Source organism: Mirounga leonina, unplaced genomic scaffold, assembly GCF_011800145.1.
Source record: "Mirounga leonina isolate KUSES-001 unplaced genomic scaffold, KU_Mleo_1.0 Mir_173, whole genome shotgun sequence".
In the NCBI taxonomy this organism is placed as follows: domain Eukaryota; kingdom Metazoa; phylum Chordata; class Mammalia; order Carnivora; family Phocidae; genus Mirounga; species Mirounga leonina.
This window is the reverse complement of record NW_023270447.1, coordinates 63,121,015-63,134,308: the sequence shown is the minus strand read 5'-3', so window position 1 is coordinate 63,134,308 and position 13,294 is coordinate 63,121,015. Positions and strand designations below refer to the sequence as shown.

The 13,294-nt window shown below is 43.1% G+C and overlaps 1 protein-coding gene and 1 pseudogene across 4 annotated transcripts; one reads left to right on the top strand and one right to left on the bottom strand.

Annotated features, from left to right (window-relative positions):
• Positions 1-1,134: 1,134 nt before the first annotated feature.
• LOC118019565 lies at positions 1,135-4,090 on the bottom strand (annotated as a pseudogene). The gene is made up of 2 exons (XR_004681697.1): positions 2,178-4,090; positions 1,135-1,992 (listed from the first exon to the last, which is right to left on the bottom strand). The product of XR_004681697.1 is annotated as an adenylyl cyclase-associated protein 1-like (transcript).
• Positions 4,091-7,018: 2,928 nt separating this feature from the next.
• Positions 7,019-13,067, top strand: EXO5 (exonuclease 5). 3 transcript variants are annotated; one of them, XM_035018898.1, is made up of 3 exons: positions 7,029-7,169; positions 7,714-8,276; positions 11,569-13,067. In XM_035018898.1, exon 3 carries the CDS (start codon positions 11,589-11,591, stop codon positions 12,699-12,701), a length of 1,113 nt encoding a protein of 370 aa, XP_034874789.1. In that variant the 5' UTR covers positions 7,029-7,169; positions 7,714-8,276; positions 11,569-11,588; the 3' UTR covers positions 12,702-13,067. The 3 variants fall into 3 exon arrangements, with proteins under 3 accessions (XP_034874790.1, XP_034874789.1, XP_034874788.1); XM_035018897.1 differs by having other exon boundaries at positions 7,030-7,169; positions 7,714-7,882; XM_035018899.1 differs by lacking the exon at positions 7,714-8,276 and having other exon boundaries at positions 7,019-7,169.
• Positions 13,068-13,294: the final 227 nt, after the last annotated feature.

Sequence of the window (13,294 nt, the reverse complement as noted above, 5' to 3'; positions counted from 1 at the left end):
AAAAAACTCACTTTATAGATGAAGAAACAGAGTCCCCCTTAATTATTCATGTCCTTTGCTTGAGTTGTATTTTTGAGCATTTTTTTCTCCAGGTTTAGCTTAGCTTTCCAAACACCTGCCCTTAATGGCTACACAAAGCTGTTCTTTGCCATTCTAAGTTTTATTTCTTAGATCTGCTACTGCTTCAGGAGGTCTTAATAACTTTAGAGCCTATCCATTGGTTTTGCCTATTTCCGCCTGTTCCTTCTTTCTGGTTATCTTACAGGCACTTCTCCCTCTGCTGATCACATAAATGCTCTTCCCTGGGGCTATGTCCTTAGGCATGGCCTTTTCTCAAGCTACACATTTTGTCTGATTTTGTTAACATCTCAACACTTTTTAAATCTACATCTCTATCTTAGGAATCTCTCCTGAACTCCAGAACATTATCGTCAACATCCTACTGAATATCTCCATTTGGATATCCCATAGTCACCTCAAAGTATGTCCAAAACTCAACTCATAATCTTTTCAATGAAATCTGTACCCTCAATCCAGGGAGTGGTGCCACCCTCTATCCAATTCTCCAGTTTAAACTTCCTCCTCTTCTCATCCATCACCTCCCTCAGTCACTAAGTCCTATATATTCTATTTGGGATCTCTTCACTATCTTCCTTTCCATTCCCATTGTCAGTTCTTTAATTAGGCTGTTAGCACGTCCTAACTGCTTAAATAGGGTTCCAACTGGTTTTTCTATAATCTGGACTTTTAAGTTATTAATTGGTTCTATTTTCTGTATAACTTTAAGTACATAAAGTTTTATTTCTACAGGCCTCGGGAAGTGGGTCAAAGACACAGGACAATCTCTTCCCACCAAAAAAGTAGCATATTTTGGTAGGTGTCCTAGAGAGAAAACGTGTAATTTACATTAGCAGTGCTGTGCAAGATTCTTACATAAGACCTAAAACCAGGCTGCAGTGGAGATTTTCATCCTTTGTTCAGGTGCCCAGACAGAAACCAAAAGCAGTTGAGCATGACGGGGCAGAGGAGGCAGTGAAGGTGGAGGACAGGCACCTAGCACGGAAGGAGGAAGGAATTCCAGATTCCTTGGAATGGTGTGTTTTCTTTTTTTTCTTTTCTTTTTTTTTTCTTGTTTTAAGTCGTCTCTATAGGAAGGTGCTGGGCAGGGATCCCAGTGAAAGGAAGGGGCCAAGACTCCTTAAACTGGCCTGGGTGCGGGGCACTGCCGCAGCCGCTCACACAGGAGAACCTACTCTCGCAGGTTCAGGCAGACCCAGGACGGAACGCAGAATGAAAGGAATGCTTATGGGAAACAATTTTGCTTGGAATGCTAGCTGGCCAAGTTTCAGCCTTTGGTCCGGTGCAACCCCTGCCTCACTTGTCAACAGTGAAAAATTAGTTTGGTTAGAAGAATCAGCTAGAATCACACCAGCCTCTGCTAACTTCATGCTCATTGTTAGAAAAAGATGAACTTGTGTGAACATTCTGATCTGTTAATCCTTGGGGACTGCTTTATTCTTCCCAAAAGGTTGTTTGTTGGTCAAATAGCTCACAAAGGCTGAAAGCTAAAAACACACCAGTCCTGGTGTGCGGTTCCTTAAGAATGGACTGGCGGTGTGGTTGAGCCGATAGGGAAAAGCCGCACCTTCCTGCAGAAGATCAACTGACCTGCTCTCCCGCCCCAAATCTCAGCCTGAGGTATATTTCAGTGAAGGCAGGTAGCTGTGCTTCTCAGGGCAGAGAAGCAGTTTAAGAGCAGACAGGTAGAGGAAATCTAGAAAAGAACCGTCTTGATACAGATTTATCCCATGGTGTGAGGGAGAGGGCAAAGGACCCAGTGGCACTTCGCTTATCCAGCAGTTTCGTCACAGTGGTGACCAACTTCTGCCCATTCCATAGGGTCTTGAACTGCTCAGGGACTGGGAATTTACTAAAGTCACTGCCTTCTGCAGGAATGAGGAAATTCATCTCAGAAGATTTGGCACTGGGTGGCTCAGTCAGTTAAGCATCTGCCTTTAGCTCAGGTCATGATCCTAGGGGTCCAGGGATTGAGCCCAGAGTCAGGTTCCCTGCTGAGCGGGGAGTCTGCTTCTCCCTCCCCCACTACCCCAATCCACTGCTCATTCTCTCTTTTTCTCAAATAAGTAAATAAAATCTTTTAAAAAAGAAAGTTTGGCAGTAGCTATTTTGCAATCCAGGGAATTCTTGCTTGGAATGTGGCAGCCATCTGTTTTGTCGATGAAAATGGTTGGCACTTTACCCATTACCTGAACTTTGACATCCCTACTATTGATTATCTCCATAATGCCTACCATGTCATCAAACACCAGACCAAGTTTCTTAGTTATCTACTGTAATGGAGTTAATTTTGCCCTTGATTTGCAATGTCGTGTTGACACACTTGTGTATGTAAGCCACCAGTTTCAGCTCTGTGTCATCAATCACCAGGCTGGAAACATTCTCCTGATATTCCACTCTCCACTTCTTGCCCTCCCAGTTCAAATACAGCTGGCTCCTTCTCTGTGGTTGGTTTGGGGGATGGACTGACTCCTGGTTTAGGTGCAGAGAATGGTTTGGGGCCACTTCATACTGGACCACTCTGAGCCTTCAGGGCAGGGTTCTTGTGAGTTTTCATGTCATCAGATACATGTTTAAGGGCATGTGTGATGCTCTCCCCCCAATTAATCTGTGCAAACAGTGCTGAGTGGGAAGCAGACTCATCTGAGCCTAAATGGTGCGGACTTTTATGGGGAGGGTCTGTTGAGGTGGTGGGGGACCTGATTCAGCAGAAGGGCCAGATGGCAATCCACTTAGTTCTGCCACAGGCCCTGTTTTGGTCCAGGCCAGTCCAGTGGGACAGAACTTAATGTAAGCCTGTAGCTCTGTCCATATACTCAAATAAGCTTTGTTGCAGTCTGCATGCTTCTCATCAACATCTTTGTACGCCTAGAGGACTAGGTTTGTATAAAACATGGCAGCATCATTCATTCCTTTCACATAGGGACCAGGCTCTTGGGAGCCACAGCCACTCAACCCAGGGCCTGGATACTTTTGCTGACAGCTGACAGGTGATTGAACAACTTGCTGCCTCGGTTCTCCCTGAAGGTTACCACTTCTTGGATCTGCTCTGAGATGGGTGCCAACAAATCAGAAAGCTTATTAAGCCTGTTGGTTCCTGGCAGTGAGAAGCTGTAACCAAGAGAGGTTGCTCCAACTTCAGACCTGTGTGGACCATCTCCGCATGTTTCTGCACATCTCCCCCAATCTCTTTACTGATCTTCAGGTACTCTGCCACAGGACCGGCAAGTAGCGAGTCAAATACTTGCACATATGGAGCAGCTCCTGCTCTCGGAGCACTGTCTCCAGACCCACAGTGCATGTCAGAGGCATGGGATACTGCCTCCAGGCGGCCCACTGCCCTGTCCAGTCTTTCTACCAGATTTTGCATGTCAGCCATAATGTATCACCTGCTCAGAGTTCTGCCTCCCCTCCAGACTTGGACTCATTTTTCTATCCTCCCCACTGCTGCTAGAGTGATCATTCCAAAACACATATCTAATCAAAATTAATCTAATTGAATCACATTGCTTAAAACCCCTCAATGGGTTCTCATAACTTGAAGATAAACTTCATCTTCTGTATTCTTCTTAATACAGAACACTTGGCATAGAGCATTACCTATTTTTCCGGCAGTGGCTCCCAAATTTCCCCTCAAGCAGACTTTGCTCCAGTCATAAAGATCTTATAGTCCTGTAAATATTCCATTCAATATATTGCATGGTTTCTGGTCCTCAACTGTGCTATTTTTCTTTGTTCTGCCTAATTTTTTTGTTCAGTTAGCTCCTACTTATCCTCCCAGATTAAATTTGTGTCACATCATCAGGGAATACTACACACAATTTATGCCTTCTCAGATGAACACTTGAATTTTTGGCTGAATTTACTAAATAACGAGATAGGCCTTATTGTACAAGATTTTTAAAATCAAAGACTGACAACATGGGGTTTTAATTTTATAATATCACTCTGGAATCAGTGTGTAAGACCATGGGGTTAACATGAAGCAATAGTCATACAACAGTGCACGATTTCAATTTGCTTCAAGTTGTTGCTTGCTTTACTTCCTTTTCTTATCCTTGCTACTATAGGTTTGCATTTCCAAAAAGAAAAAGAAAAAAAAAAATCTAATCTTTGCTCTAAGCTCTGTTTTCTGTAAGACTCTGGCTAAGGCAAACTTATAACCCCAGTTTGATTAATCAGGGTTAAGGGGACAATTTTTGGATTTGTCTTTGAGGTATCAGGGAAATAGACTTCCTTTTTTTTGCCACTAGACACAAATCTGGAAGGCTATATTCCTGGAAGCTACTGGCAGTGGAAAAGGGGGGAGGCTGCTTAGAAATGGAGCAAACACAGAAGATCCAAGAAATGGAGATAGAAAACTCAATTCTGGTCACACTATTTGATCCCTGGATCAAGCCTCACCTGAAGCTGTAGAAACCTGGGTTTCCAATCTCTTATAAATGAATAAACCCTAATTGATTCAAAGCTTCAAATGTCCTACATCTGAAGCTGACTGTTTTTAGAAGAGCCATGCCTCAGTCTTACATCCTTAGCACAGTCTGACATCCTTAGCTCACTTCCCCCTCCCTCAGGGCCATTTTCTCTGGCTCTCTCCAAGCAAGCAATGCCCTTTTCAATTACCAGAAATAGGTGTTTGGCTAAAGAGAGGCTGATCTTAATATGTGGAAGAAAAGATTTTCAAATGCAGAATATTGCCAATGGGCTTCCCTTGAGCATATAAAAATTATGTTAATAATTGTTCTAGCACCTGTGAGGAACACAAATGAGCAAAATAAATTCCCTGCCCTTAGGCTCTGATGCCCTAGAGCAGCACTGTCCAAGAGAAATACAAGTGAGCCACAACACAAATGTGACCACATAGGTAATTTAAAATTTTCTGGCAGCTACATTAATATAATAAAAATAAGTAAAATTAACTTTAAAATATATTCATTTGACCCAATATATCCAAAATATTATAATTTCAACATGTAATCAATATAAAAATTATGTGTTATTTTCATTCTTCTTTTTTTGGTACTAAGTCTTCAAAATCTAGTATTTTGTAGTTAGAGTAGATCTTTTTGGACTAGCCACATTTCCAGTGCTCAAGAGCACCACATGTGGCTAGTGGTTACTTTATTGGACAGTGCAGCTCTAGAGAGTAATCATACAGAGAAACACTTTTATCATATAGACTCTTATATGATAGACTATAATCAGTGCGATGTTAGAGGTACAAATCCCGTGCTCTGAAAGAGGAAGGAAAGATGGAAAGAGAGGCAAGCAGATCATTTGAGTCTAACAGTATTTCCATGGTTACAGATATCCCTGGAGATGGATGAACTGTATCAGTGAGTTTTGTATAGGAATGGGCCTTACATGCCCACACTTCTTAGGATACAGCCTTTTGGGGAAAGGGCATCACTTCCTAAAATTTGAGTCCCACAGTGTTGAGAATGAAAGCCTTGGGGAACATGATCCTACTGTCTTGGGAATCTCTCCTGCTTCACTCCCCCCAGCAGCATACCCTACACTGCAAACTTCATTTGAAGACAGGTCCATGTGTGAAAGGGTTGAGGAGAGGCTTTCCTGGCTTTGGAAGTTACATTTTGGCTACAGAAGATTATACTGGGGAGGAGGAAGAAACCTTCTCCAGCCTCAACCCAGCAATGCCTACTCATTTCACTTGATTAAAAAGATTGTCCTCAACTTTCATATTTCTAAGATCAAGGACGTTTTCCTACACAACCACAAAATCATTATCACATCCAGGGTACTTACAATTGATAGATACTATTATCTAATATACAAGTCACATTTAATTTCCCCAACTGTCCTTTCTAGTATTCTGTATTTTAAGAAATCTTTGCCTATTTTGAAGTCCAAACAAAAGTTTACTGTATTATATTCTAAAAGCTTTCTAGTTTAGCTTTTCACATTTAGGACTTTAATACTCCTGGAATTGATTTTTGTGAGGAAGTAAGGTAAGAGGTCTCATTTCATATATTTTTTTCATAAGGATACCCTATCGTCACAGAACCTTCATCGAAAAGACCATCTTTTCTCCGTTGCTATGTGATGCCCCCTTTATTGTAAAATAAATTTCCCGGGGCGCCTGGGTGGCTCATTTGTTAAGCGTCTGCCTTCGGCTCAGGTCATGATCCCAGGGTCCTGGGATCGAGTCCCACATCGGGCTCCCTGCTCCATGGGAAGCCTGCTTCTCCCTCTCCCGCTCCCCCTGCTTGTGTTCCCTCTTTCGCTGCGTCTCTCTCTGTCAAATAAATAAAATCTTTAAAAAATAAATAAATAAAATAAAATAAATTTCCCATATGTGATAAAACTGTAAAGAAAAGCAAGGAAGGGACTGTCCTAAAAGTCAGGCTAGTGTGTTTCCTCCAGAAGGGGGCATGGGAGTGTATTTGGAAAGGAACTTTCGCTTTTCTGTTTTTGATCTAACGATGACATATCTTTTCAACACTTAATATTTACCTTTATTTCCTATTTCAGAATATAGCTGTGTTTATAAAGGTTAACAGACGGGCGCCAGCATCTTTGCAAAGGGAGTTCGTGGTTGTTCTCAGCTGGGAACGCCGGCGCGAGAAGCAAGGTGGTGCGGGATCCAAGAAAGACAAAGCCAAGACGGCAGCACTGAACGGACAGGGGCCGGTGCACCGCCGGCAGAGGGCGGCGCCCACACCTCTCTCGGACCCCGGCTTGCAGCTAGCCGGGAGCCCCGCCGCAGTGAGAGCTTCCGGGTCAGGCGACAGCGCCGTTCCGTCCAGAATGAAGCCACACGCACAGCCCGCGCGCGCGGGGACGGCCTGCCCAAACACTACCCCTCACCTTAGCAGCCGCCTCGCCCCGCCGCGAAAGGGAGTCCGCTCCTGCCCGGGACTCGCGAGGACCAGGCGGCGCCGCTGAGGCCTCTGGGAGGGGGCGGGTCTGGGGCGGCCGCTGAGCATTCTGGGTGTGCTTTCCACCCGGGGCTGTGCCAACCCCGCTGCTCTCTGCCCAAGCTCCGCCTGCTGGTCGTGGGCAGCGTCCGCCAGCGCTTCCGAGGCCGCGGCGGAGCCGGGAAGAGCCCGCGGCTCGAAGGAGTAGCCAAGGTTAGGGCAAGGCCGCGAATGGGTGTGGGGAGCTGAGGGGCTGTGGTGTGGAGCGCAGGGGTCTGTCCCCGCTGTCCCCGCGGCCCCCGAATGGGAGCGGTCCCCGGGCAGCGGCTCGTCGTGTCTGCCCTCGCAGGCCAGGCTCCTGTGGCTTCTGGACTTTTTGCGGAGGTCCACTGGGACCCCTTCCCGAGGCCGGCGACCCCTTGCTGTCATTTCCGGCTCCTCCAAGACGTGGTGGGGTGTGCTCAGTAAACTTTAGGGCAGACGTGGAATTCCTGGGCCGACAGTTGTTTGGGGCTCTTGGAAAGGTCCCTGCTGAAGGCGAGCGCTCTCGGAGCCCAGAAGTCCGGGCTGCTCCGAACAAGTCAGGATGTTGAGGGTGAAGGTCGTGGCAGCCCCACAGGCAGCAGGATCCCATCAAAGAAAAGCCTCTCACCCGAGTCTCTGCTGAGCACCTGGGCTGAGGTTTGGGGCTGGAAGAGGGAACTGATCTTGGACTCCTGGGGGACTTCTGGGTTATTTTTGACTCTTTTGCTTGCAGGGAGCAAAGATTGGATTAAGTAACTACATCCGGGTTGTGGGAAAACGAAGAGGTCATGGAGAATTTGATCCAGGAGAGGGGCAAGCGTTACCTAGTATCTGGGATGGGCAACAGCCTGTGCCGAGGGGATCGGAGAGGATGATATGCTGCAATGTGAGGGACTGGTCAGGTGAGAAAGGACCAAAAGTCCCCGTTTTGCCACAGCACGGCGCAGAGTTGCTAATCTGGATTCCTCAGTGCAGACCTGGTTTTTCAGAGCTCCTTTCTCCTCCCCTAGCCGTGTGTCATTTTAGCATTCTGCACTACCTGGTGAGGAGAAAGATCAGCCAAGTCCCAGGGGAGTAGAAGTTTCCTCTCTCCTAAAGTTTAATCTCATTTGTCAGAGGGAATAGATAGACTATCATCCCTTCCTTGGGAAGGGGAAGGAGATCCACATTTGTTGAATGTTAGAATGTATATAATGTTTTATCATTATTTTGGGTAGCTGAGTAGGGTTGGAAGGAGTACTCTAAAGTGTCAGTAGCTTCAGGAAAAGGAAAAACTTGTCCAAGAATACTCATGAGGCAAGTAGCATCCTACTAAATACTACTGACCTAGTCAGGATAAGGTTTAGAATCTAGATCCATAGGACCCCAGACTCTTGACACTGGTATTGCTGGTATTTCCCGAATATTTTATTTCATTCACTTACCACCTAATAATTGTTGCCATTCCTATGTACTACCTGTATTGTTATTGTCATATTTTAAATTTTTTACTTTCATTTATTTAAAAACCAAACTTGTCCTAAGAAACACTCTCTATGAAATTATGCATTTGATGGAAACTCTAATAGCTTTATATTCTGAGATACATCTAAAAATGTTGACCTTTGTGCCACGTAAAATCATCTCATGTTAGAAAGATACAAACTTGCATTAGGGACACAATGTACTGCATCATGCTCTTGCCTGAATTTTTTCTGCATAGGAAAGTCCAGGCAATACATCTGAGTCTAAATTGTCCATCATCAGTGTATTGTTTTCTTCTTTTAGATGAATAATTCCACAGAGAATGCCCCCTTTTTGTGTCTTCTCTGCAAAACATTTCACTTAACCTGTTCAGGGCTACCCTATTCTCAGTATGTAAAACAAGTACAAAGTCCATACCTCAAGAACTTACTCTCTCTTTGGGAGTTAATACTCACACATGAATTAATCTAAAACAGTACTGTCCAATAGAACTTTCTGTGGTCAGGGAAATGTTCTGTATCTTTGCCTTATGATGTACTACCCACTAGCCACATGTAGCTATTGAGCACTTGAAATGTGCCTAATGCAACAGAGAAATTGAGTTTTAAATTTTATTTGATTTTAGTTAATTTAAATAGCCACATGTGGCTGATGGCTACATATTGGACAGCCCAGGTCTAAATATTTGGAAAAAAAATTTTTTTTCAAGGTCCATTGATTTGGATTTAGTGCCACTCCCACTATCCTATACTTTATAGGATATAAGCAGAAGTCTTCACATTGTATTACATTGCAAATAACTTTTATTCCAGCTATATCTATGTTTGCTTTCATTAGGGACACTTAGAGTATTTAAAAATGAGTTAGGTACAACCATAACTAATATTAATACCATTTTCAAGGTATCAATTCTTAAGCTTTTAATATGGGAGTTGGTGCAGTCAATTTATTCATTGCTTATTAGATTAGCAAAGAGAAAACTTGGCTCAAAGTTACCTCAATCAGTTTAAATTCTGTGTCAGATTATTTTCCTGGCACCCAAAGTCAAATACTGGTGGAGTGGTCATAACCTTGTTTTGTTTTGTCTTGTCTCTATGCTAGATTAGATATGTGAGGTTAGGAAGAAGGCTTAAGAAGAGTATCTTTACAGGATAATTTGCCTAGTTTCTTAGGATTAAAAATGTTTGAGAGACAAAGCAAATCAAACATAATGTGTGGTCTTTGTTTCCTGGTTTAAAGAAAGCTATCCAAAACATTTTAGGGCAGTTGGGAAATTTGAGTACGGATGGTAGTATTGGGGAATTATTAATTTTGTTAGATGTGGTAACAATATTGTAGTTAATGTAGGAGAATGTCCTTATCTAGAAATGTATGCTGAAGCATTTATACCTGAAATGTTATGATATCTATAATTTACTTTAAAATAGCCAAACTAATCCAAAAAAAATGCACACATGAAAGATGCAAATACAACAACATATCAACAGTTGTTTATCTACATTGTATGTATATAGGTGTTCATTGTTCTATTTCTCTGTATATGTGAAATTTCTTGCAGTAAAAGTTTTAAAAAGAGTACCTGTCCACAGTAGAGTAGTGAGGTATTGGATGTGAAGCACTTGGCTCAGTGTCTGACACTCAATAACTGCACAATAAAATATTCACTATTATAGCAAATACAGTGGTATTTTATAACGCTTATTGACAGAGATTTTCCATCATAAGCTAATTTCTTCTGGAAGGAAAAAATAAACTTAGTGGGAAACACCAATTTCTGTAATGTTAGGAGGGTAATTTGTAAAGTCCCGTATGGGTAAAATAGAACCCACCAAGAGCTTTTCCTCTTTGCCATTTCCTTGATATATCTCAAATATAAAAAGCAACTGATTTCCACATGTTGCTGTGAACATCCTCTCTCATTACTTCATGCCAATAATTTGTGTGTGAGCAGATCTATTTGTATTTATTTATAGTTAGTCTTTGAATTTTGCCATACTGTGTTCCTGAGAGCTACATTTAAAAACAGTCATTATGAAGCTGATTTTTCTCAAGGAACAGTTTGTAATTTTATTTTCCTAGTCAAGGACTTTGTATCGAAGGAATTGTAGAAGTGGACATGGTTTTACCAACATTGCCCCAACATTTACAAAGATCTGTACTCACTTAAAATAATGAAATAATGTCCCAAGTCAGGAGAACTTTTTTTTTTTAAGATTTTATTTATTTATTTGAGAGAGAGAATGAGAGAGAGAGAGAGAGAGCATGAGGGGGGGAGGGTCAGAGGGAGAAGCAGACTCCTCGCTGAGCAAGGAGCCCAATGTGGGACTCAATCCCAGGACTCCAGGATCATGACCCGAGCCGAAGGCAGTCGCTTAACCAACTGAGCCACCCAGGTGCCCCCAAGTCAGGAGAATTTTGAAGCAGAAAAGGCAAACCTCAATCTCCTTTTATTTTATTATTATTTTTTAAAGATTTTATTTATTTATTTGACAGAGAGAGAGCAAGAGAGGGAACACAAGCAGGGAGAGTGGGAGAGGGAGCAACAGGCTTCCTGCTGAGCAGGGAGCCTGATGTGGGGCTCAATCCTAGGACCCTGGGATCATGACCTGAGCCGAAGGCAGATGCTTAACTGACTGAGCCACCCAGGCGCCCCTGACCTCAATCTCCTTTTAAATGAAGAGATTGAGGCCAAGGCAAATCTGTTACATTACTAATTGGTCATAAATAGATAGGCTTCTATTATTTAACACTACATCTGGAACTAATGATGTACTGTATGTTGGCTAATTGAATTTAAATTAAAAAAATAGGCTACTTTTTTTTTTTTTTAAGATTTTATTTATTTATTTGAGACAGAGAGAATGTGAGAGACAGAGAGCACATGAGAGGGGGAAGGGTCAGAGGGAGAAGCAGGCTCCCTGCCGAGCAGGGAGCCCGATGCGGGACTCGATCCTGGGACTCCAGGATCATGATCTGAGCCGAAGGCAGTCGCTTAACCAACTGAGCCACCCAGGCGCCCTAGGCTACTTTAAAGAATGTAAATAGTCATGATTCTTTTAACCTTATTAGAATTTGACAGTGCTTTGGAGAAATTTTTTATTTGGATAATACATTTCTTTAACAGGATATGCAGGGCTTTGTGCCATGGCAGAGACTGGGGAAGAGGTGTCAGCAGAGGCCTCAGGGTTCTCAGACTTGAGTGACTCAGAGTTTCTAGAGTATCTGGACCTGGAAGATACTCAAGAGTCAAGTGCTTCACTTAGCAAGCCTGGCCCTTCTTCTGAACTCCCTGGGAAGGATGGCAAGCTCAGCTTACCAAAGTGGAAAAGACGATTGGATGTCTCATCACCTATTGAGCGATTCCACCTTAAATATTTGTATGTCACTGACCTGTGTACTCAGGATTGGTGTGAACAGCAAATGGTATATGAGAAGGAGCTTCCTGGTTTCTTGGCTCCTGAGAAGGCAGCTGTTTTGGACTCTGGTGCCAGCATCCACCTAGCTAGAGAACTAGAAGTTCATGATCTTGTGACTATCCCCATCAGTACTAAAGAAGATGCTTGGGCAGTTAAGTTTCTGAATATATTATCAATGATTCCTATCTTGCAGTCAGAAGGACGCATCAGAGAGTTTCCAGTGTTTGGAGAAGTGGAGGGTGTGCTGCTCGTTGGAGTAATTGATGAGCTGCACTATACAGCCAAGGGGGAACTGGAACTGGCTGAACTTAAGACACGCAGGCGCCCTATGCTCCCTCTGGAAGCCCAGAAAAAAAAAGACTGTTTTCAAGTCAACCTGTACAAATACATCTTTGATGCCATGGTTCAAGGGAAAGTGACCAGTGCCAGCCTAATCCACCACACAAAATTATGTCCAGACAAGCCGCTAGGACCTTCAGTGCTGAGGCATGCCCGGCAGGGTGGCTTCTCTGTGAAGTCCTTGGGTGACCTCATGGAGCTAGTCTTCTTGTCTCTAACACTGTCTGACCTCCCAGTTATTGATATCCTGAAGATTGAGTACATCCACCAAGAGACTGCCACTGTGCTGGGTACAGAGATTGTGGCCTTCGAAGAGAGTGAGGTGAAAGGCAAAGTGCAGCACTATATGGCCTACTGGATGGGCCACCGAGAGCCTCAAGGGGTTGATGTGGAGGAGGCTTGGAAGTGCCGGACATGCAACTATGCAGATATCTGTGAGTGGAGGAAGGGTGGTGGGATGCCCAGCTCCATTCTAGAGCCCCAAGCCAAAAAAATGAAATGAGTAGAAGTGTATGCCTTCTTCAGGAACTTCAGCTTACATCAGCAGAATAAAAGAGGACCAGTCGTTGAGCTTGGCTTTCGTGGAGAGTGTTCTTATTTTGGTTCTTTTCATATTTCCTCAAATTCTAACCAGTTAAATTATGACCAAGGTTCAAGGGTGAGTGGGAGGAATCTGGGATTATATGGTCTCTGGAACTTTGCTGTGAATTGCCAAGAAGACAGTTGCTCATCATGGCTTGAGCAAAAGGTATCCTTCAGCAATCATTGCTTTCCTAAGAAGATTCTGAAGTTTCTATTAAGTCTCTTCCCTATTTTTTATTAGTCAAGGCTTTCTACATTTTACATAATAAAATAAAATGAAATGCTGTCCAGGTCAGTTGAACTGATTTTTTCCCCCCCCATAATCTCAATCCTTCAAAGATGACCACTATAAATAGTTGTATGGTGTTCCAAGCCTTTAAGTACATAACATAAACATATTTCTGAAGCAGAATTAGTGGAATGAGCACACCAAGAATTTAAAATAAGCATAATAAATATGCTCAAAGAAATAAGGGAAAATGAAGCAGGAGTAGGAGATCATAAAAAATGAAA

What these genes read in the sequence shown, in the direction of transcription:
- EXO5 (XM_035018897.1), top strand. Translation starts at nt 7,852, where the DNA reads ATGATATGCTGCAATGTGAGGGACTGGTCAG. An exon ending in CAATGTGAGGGACTGGTCAG is followed by an intron (nt 7,883 to 11,568) that starts GTGAGAAAGGAC and finishes TTTCTTTAACAG; the next exon opens with GATATGCAGGGCTTTGTGCC.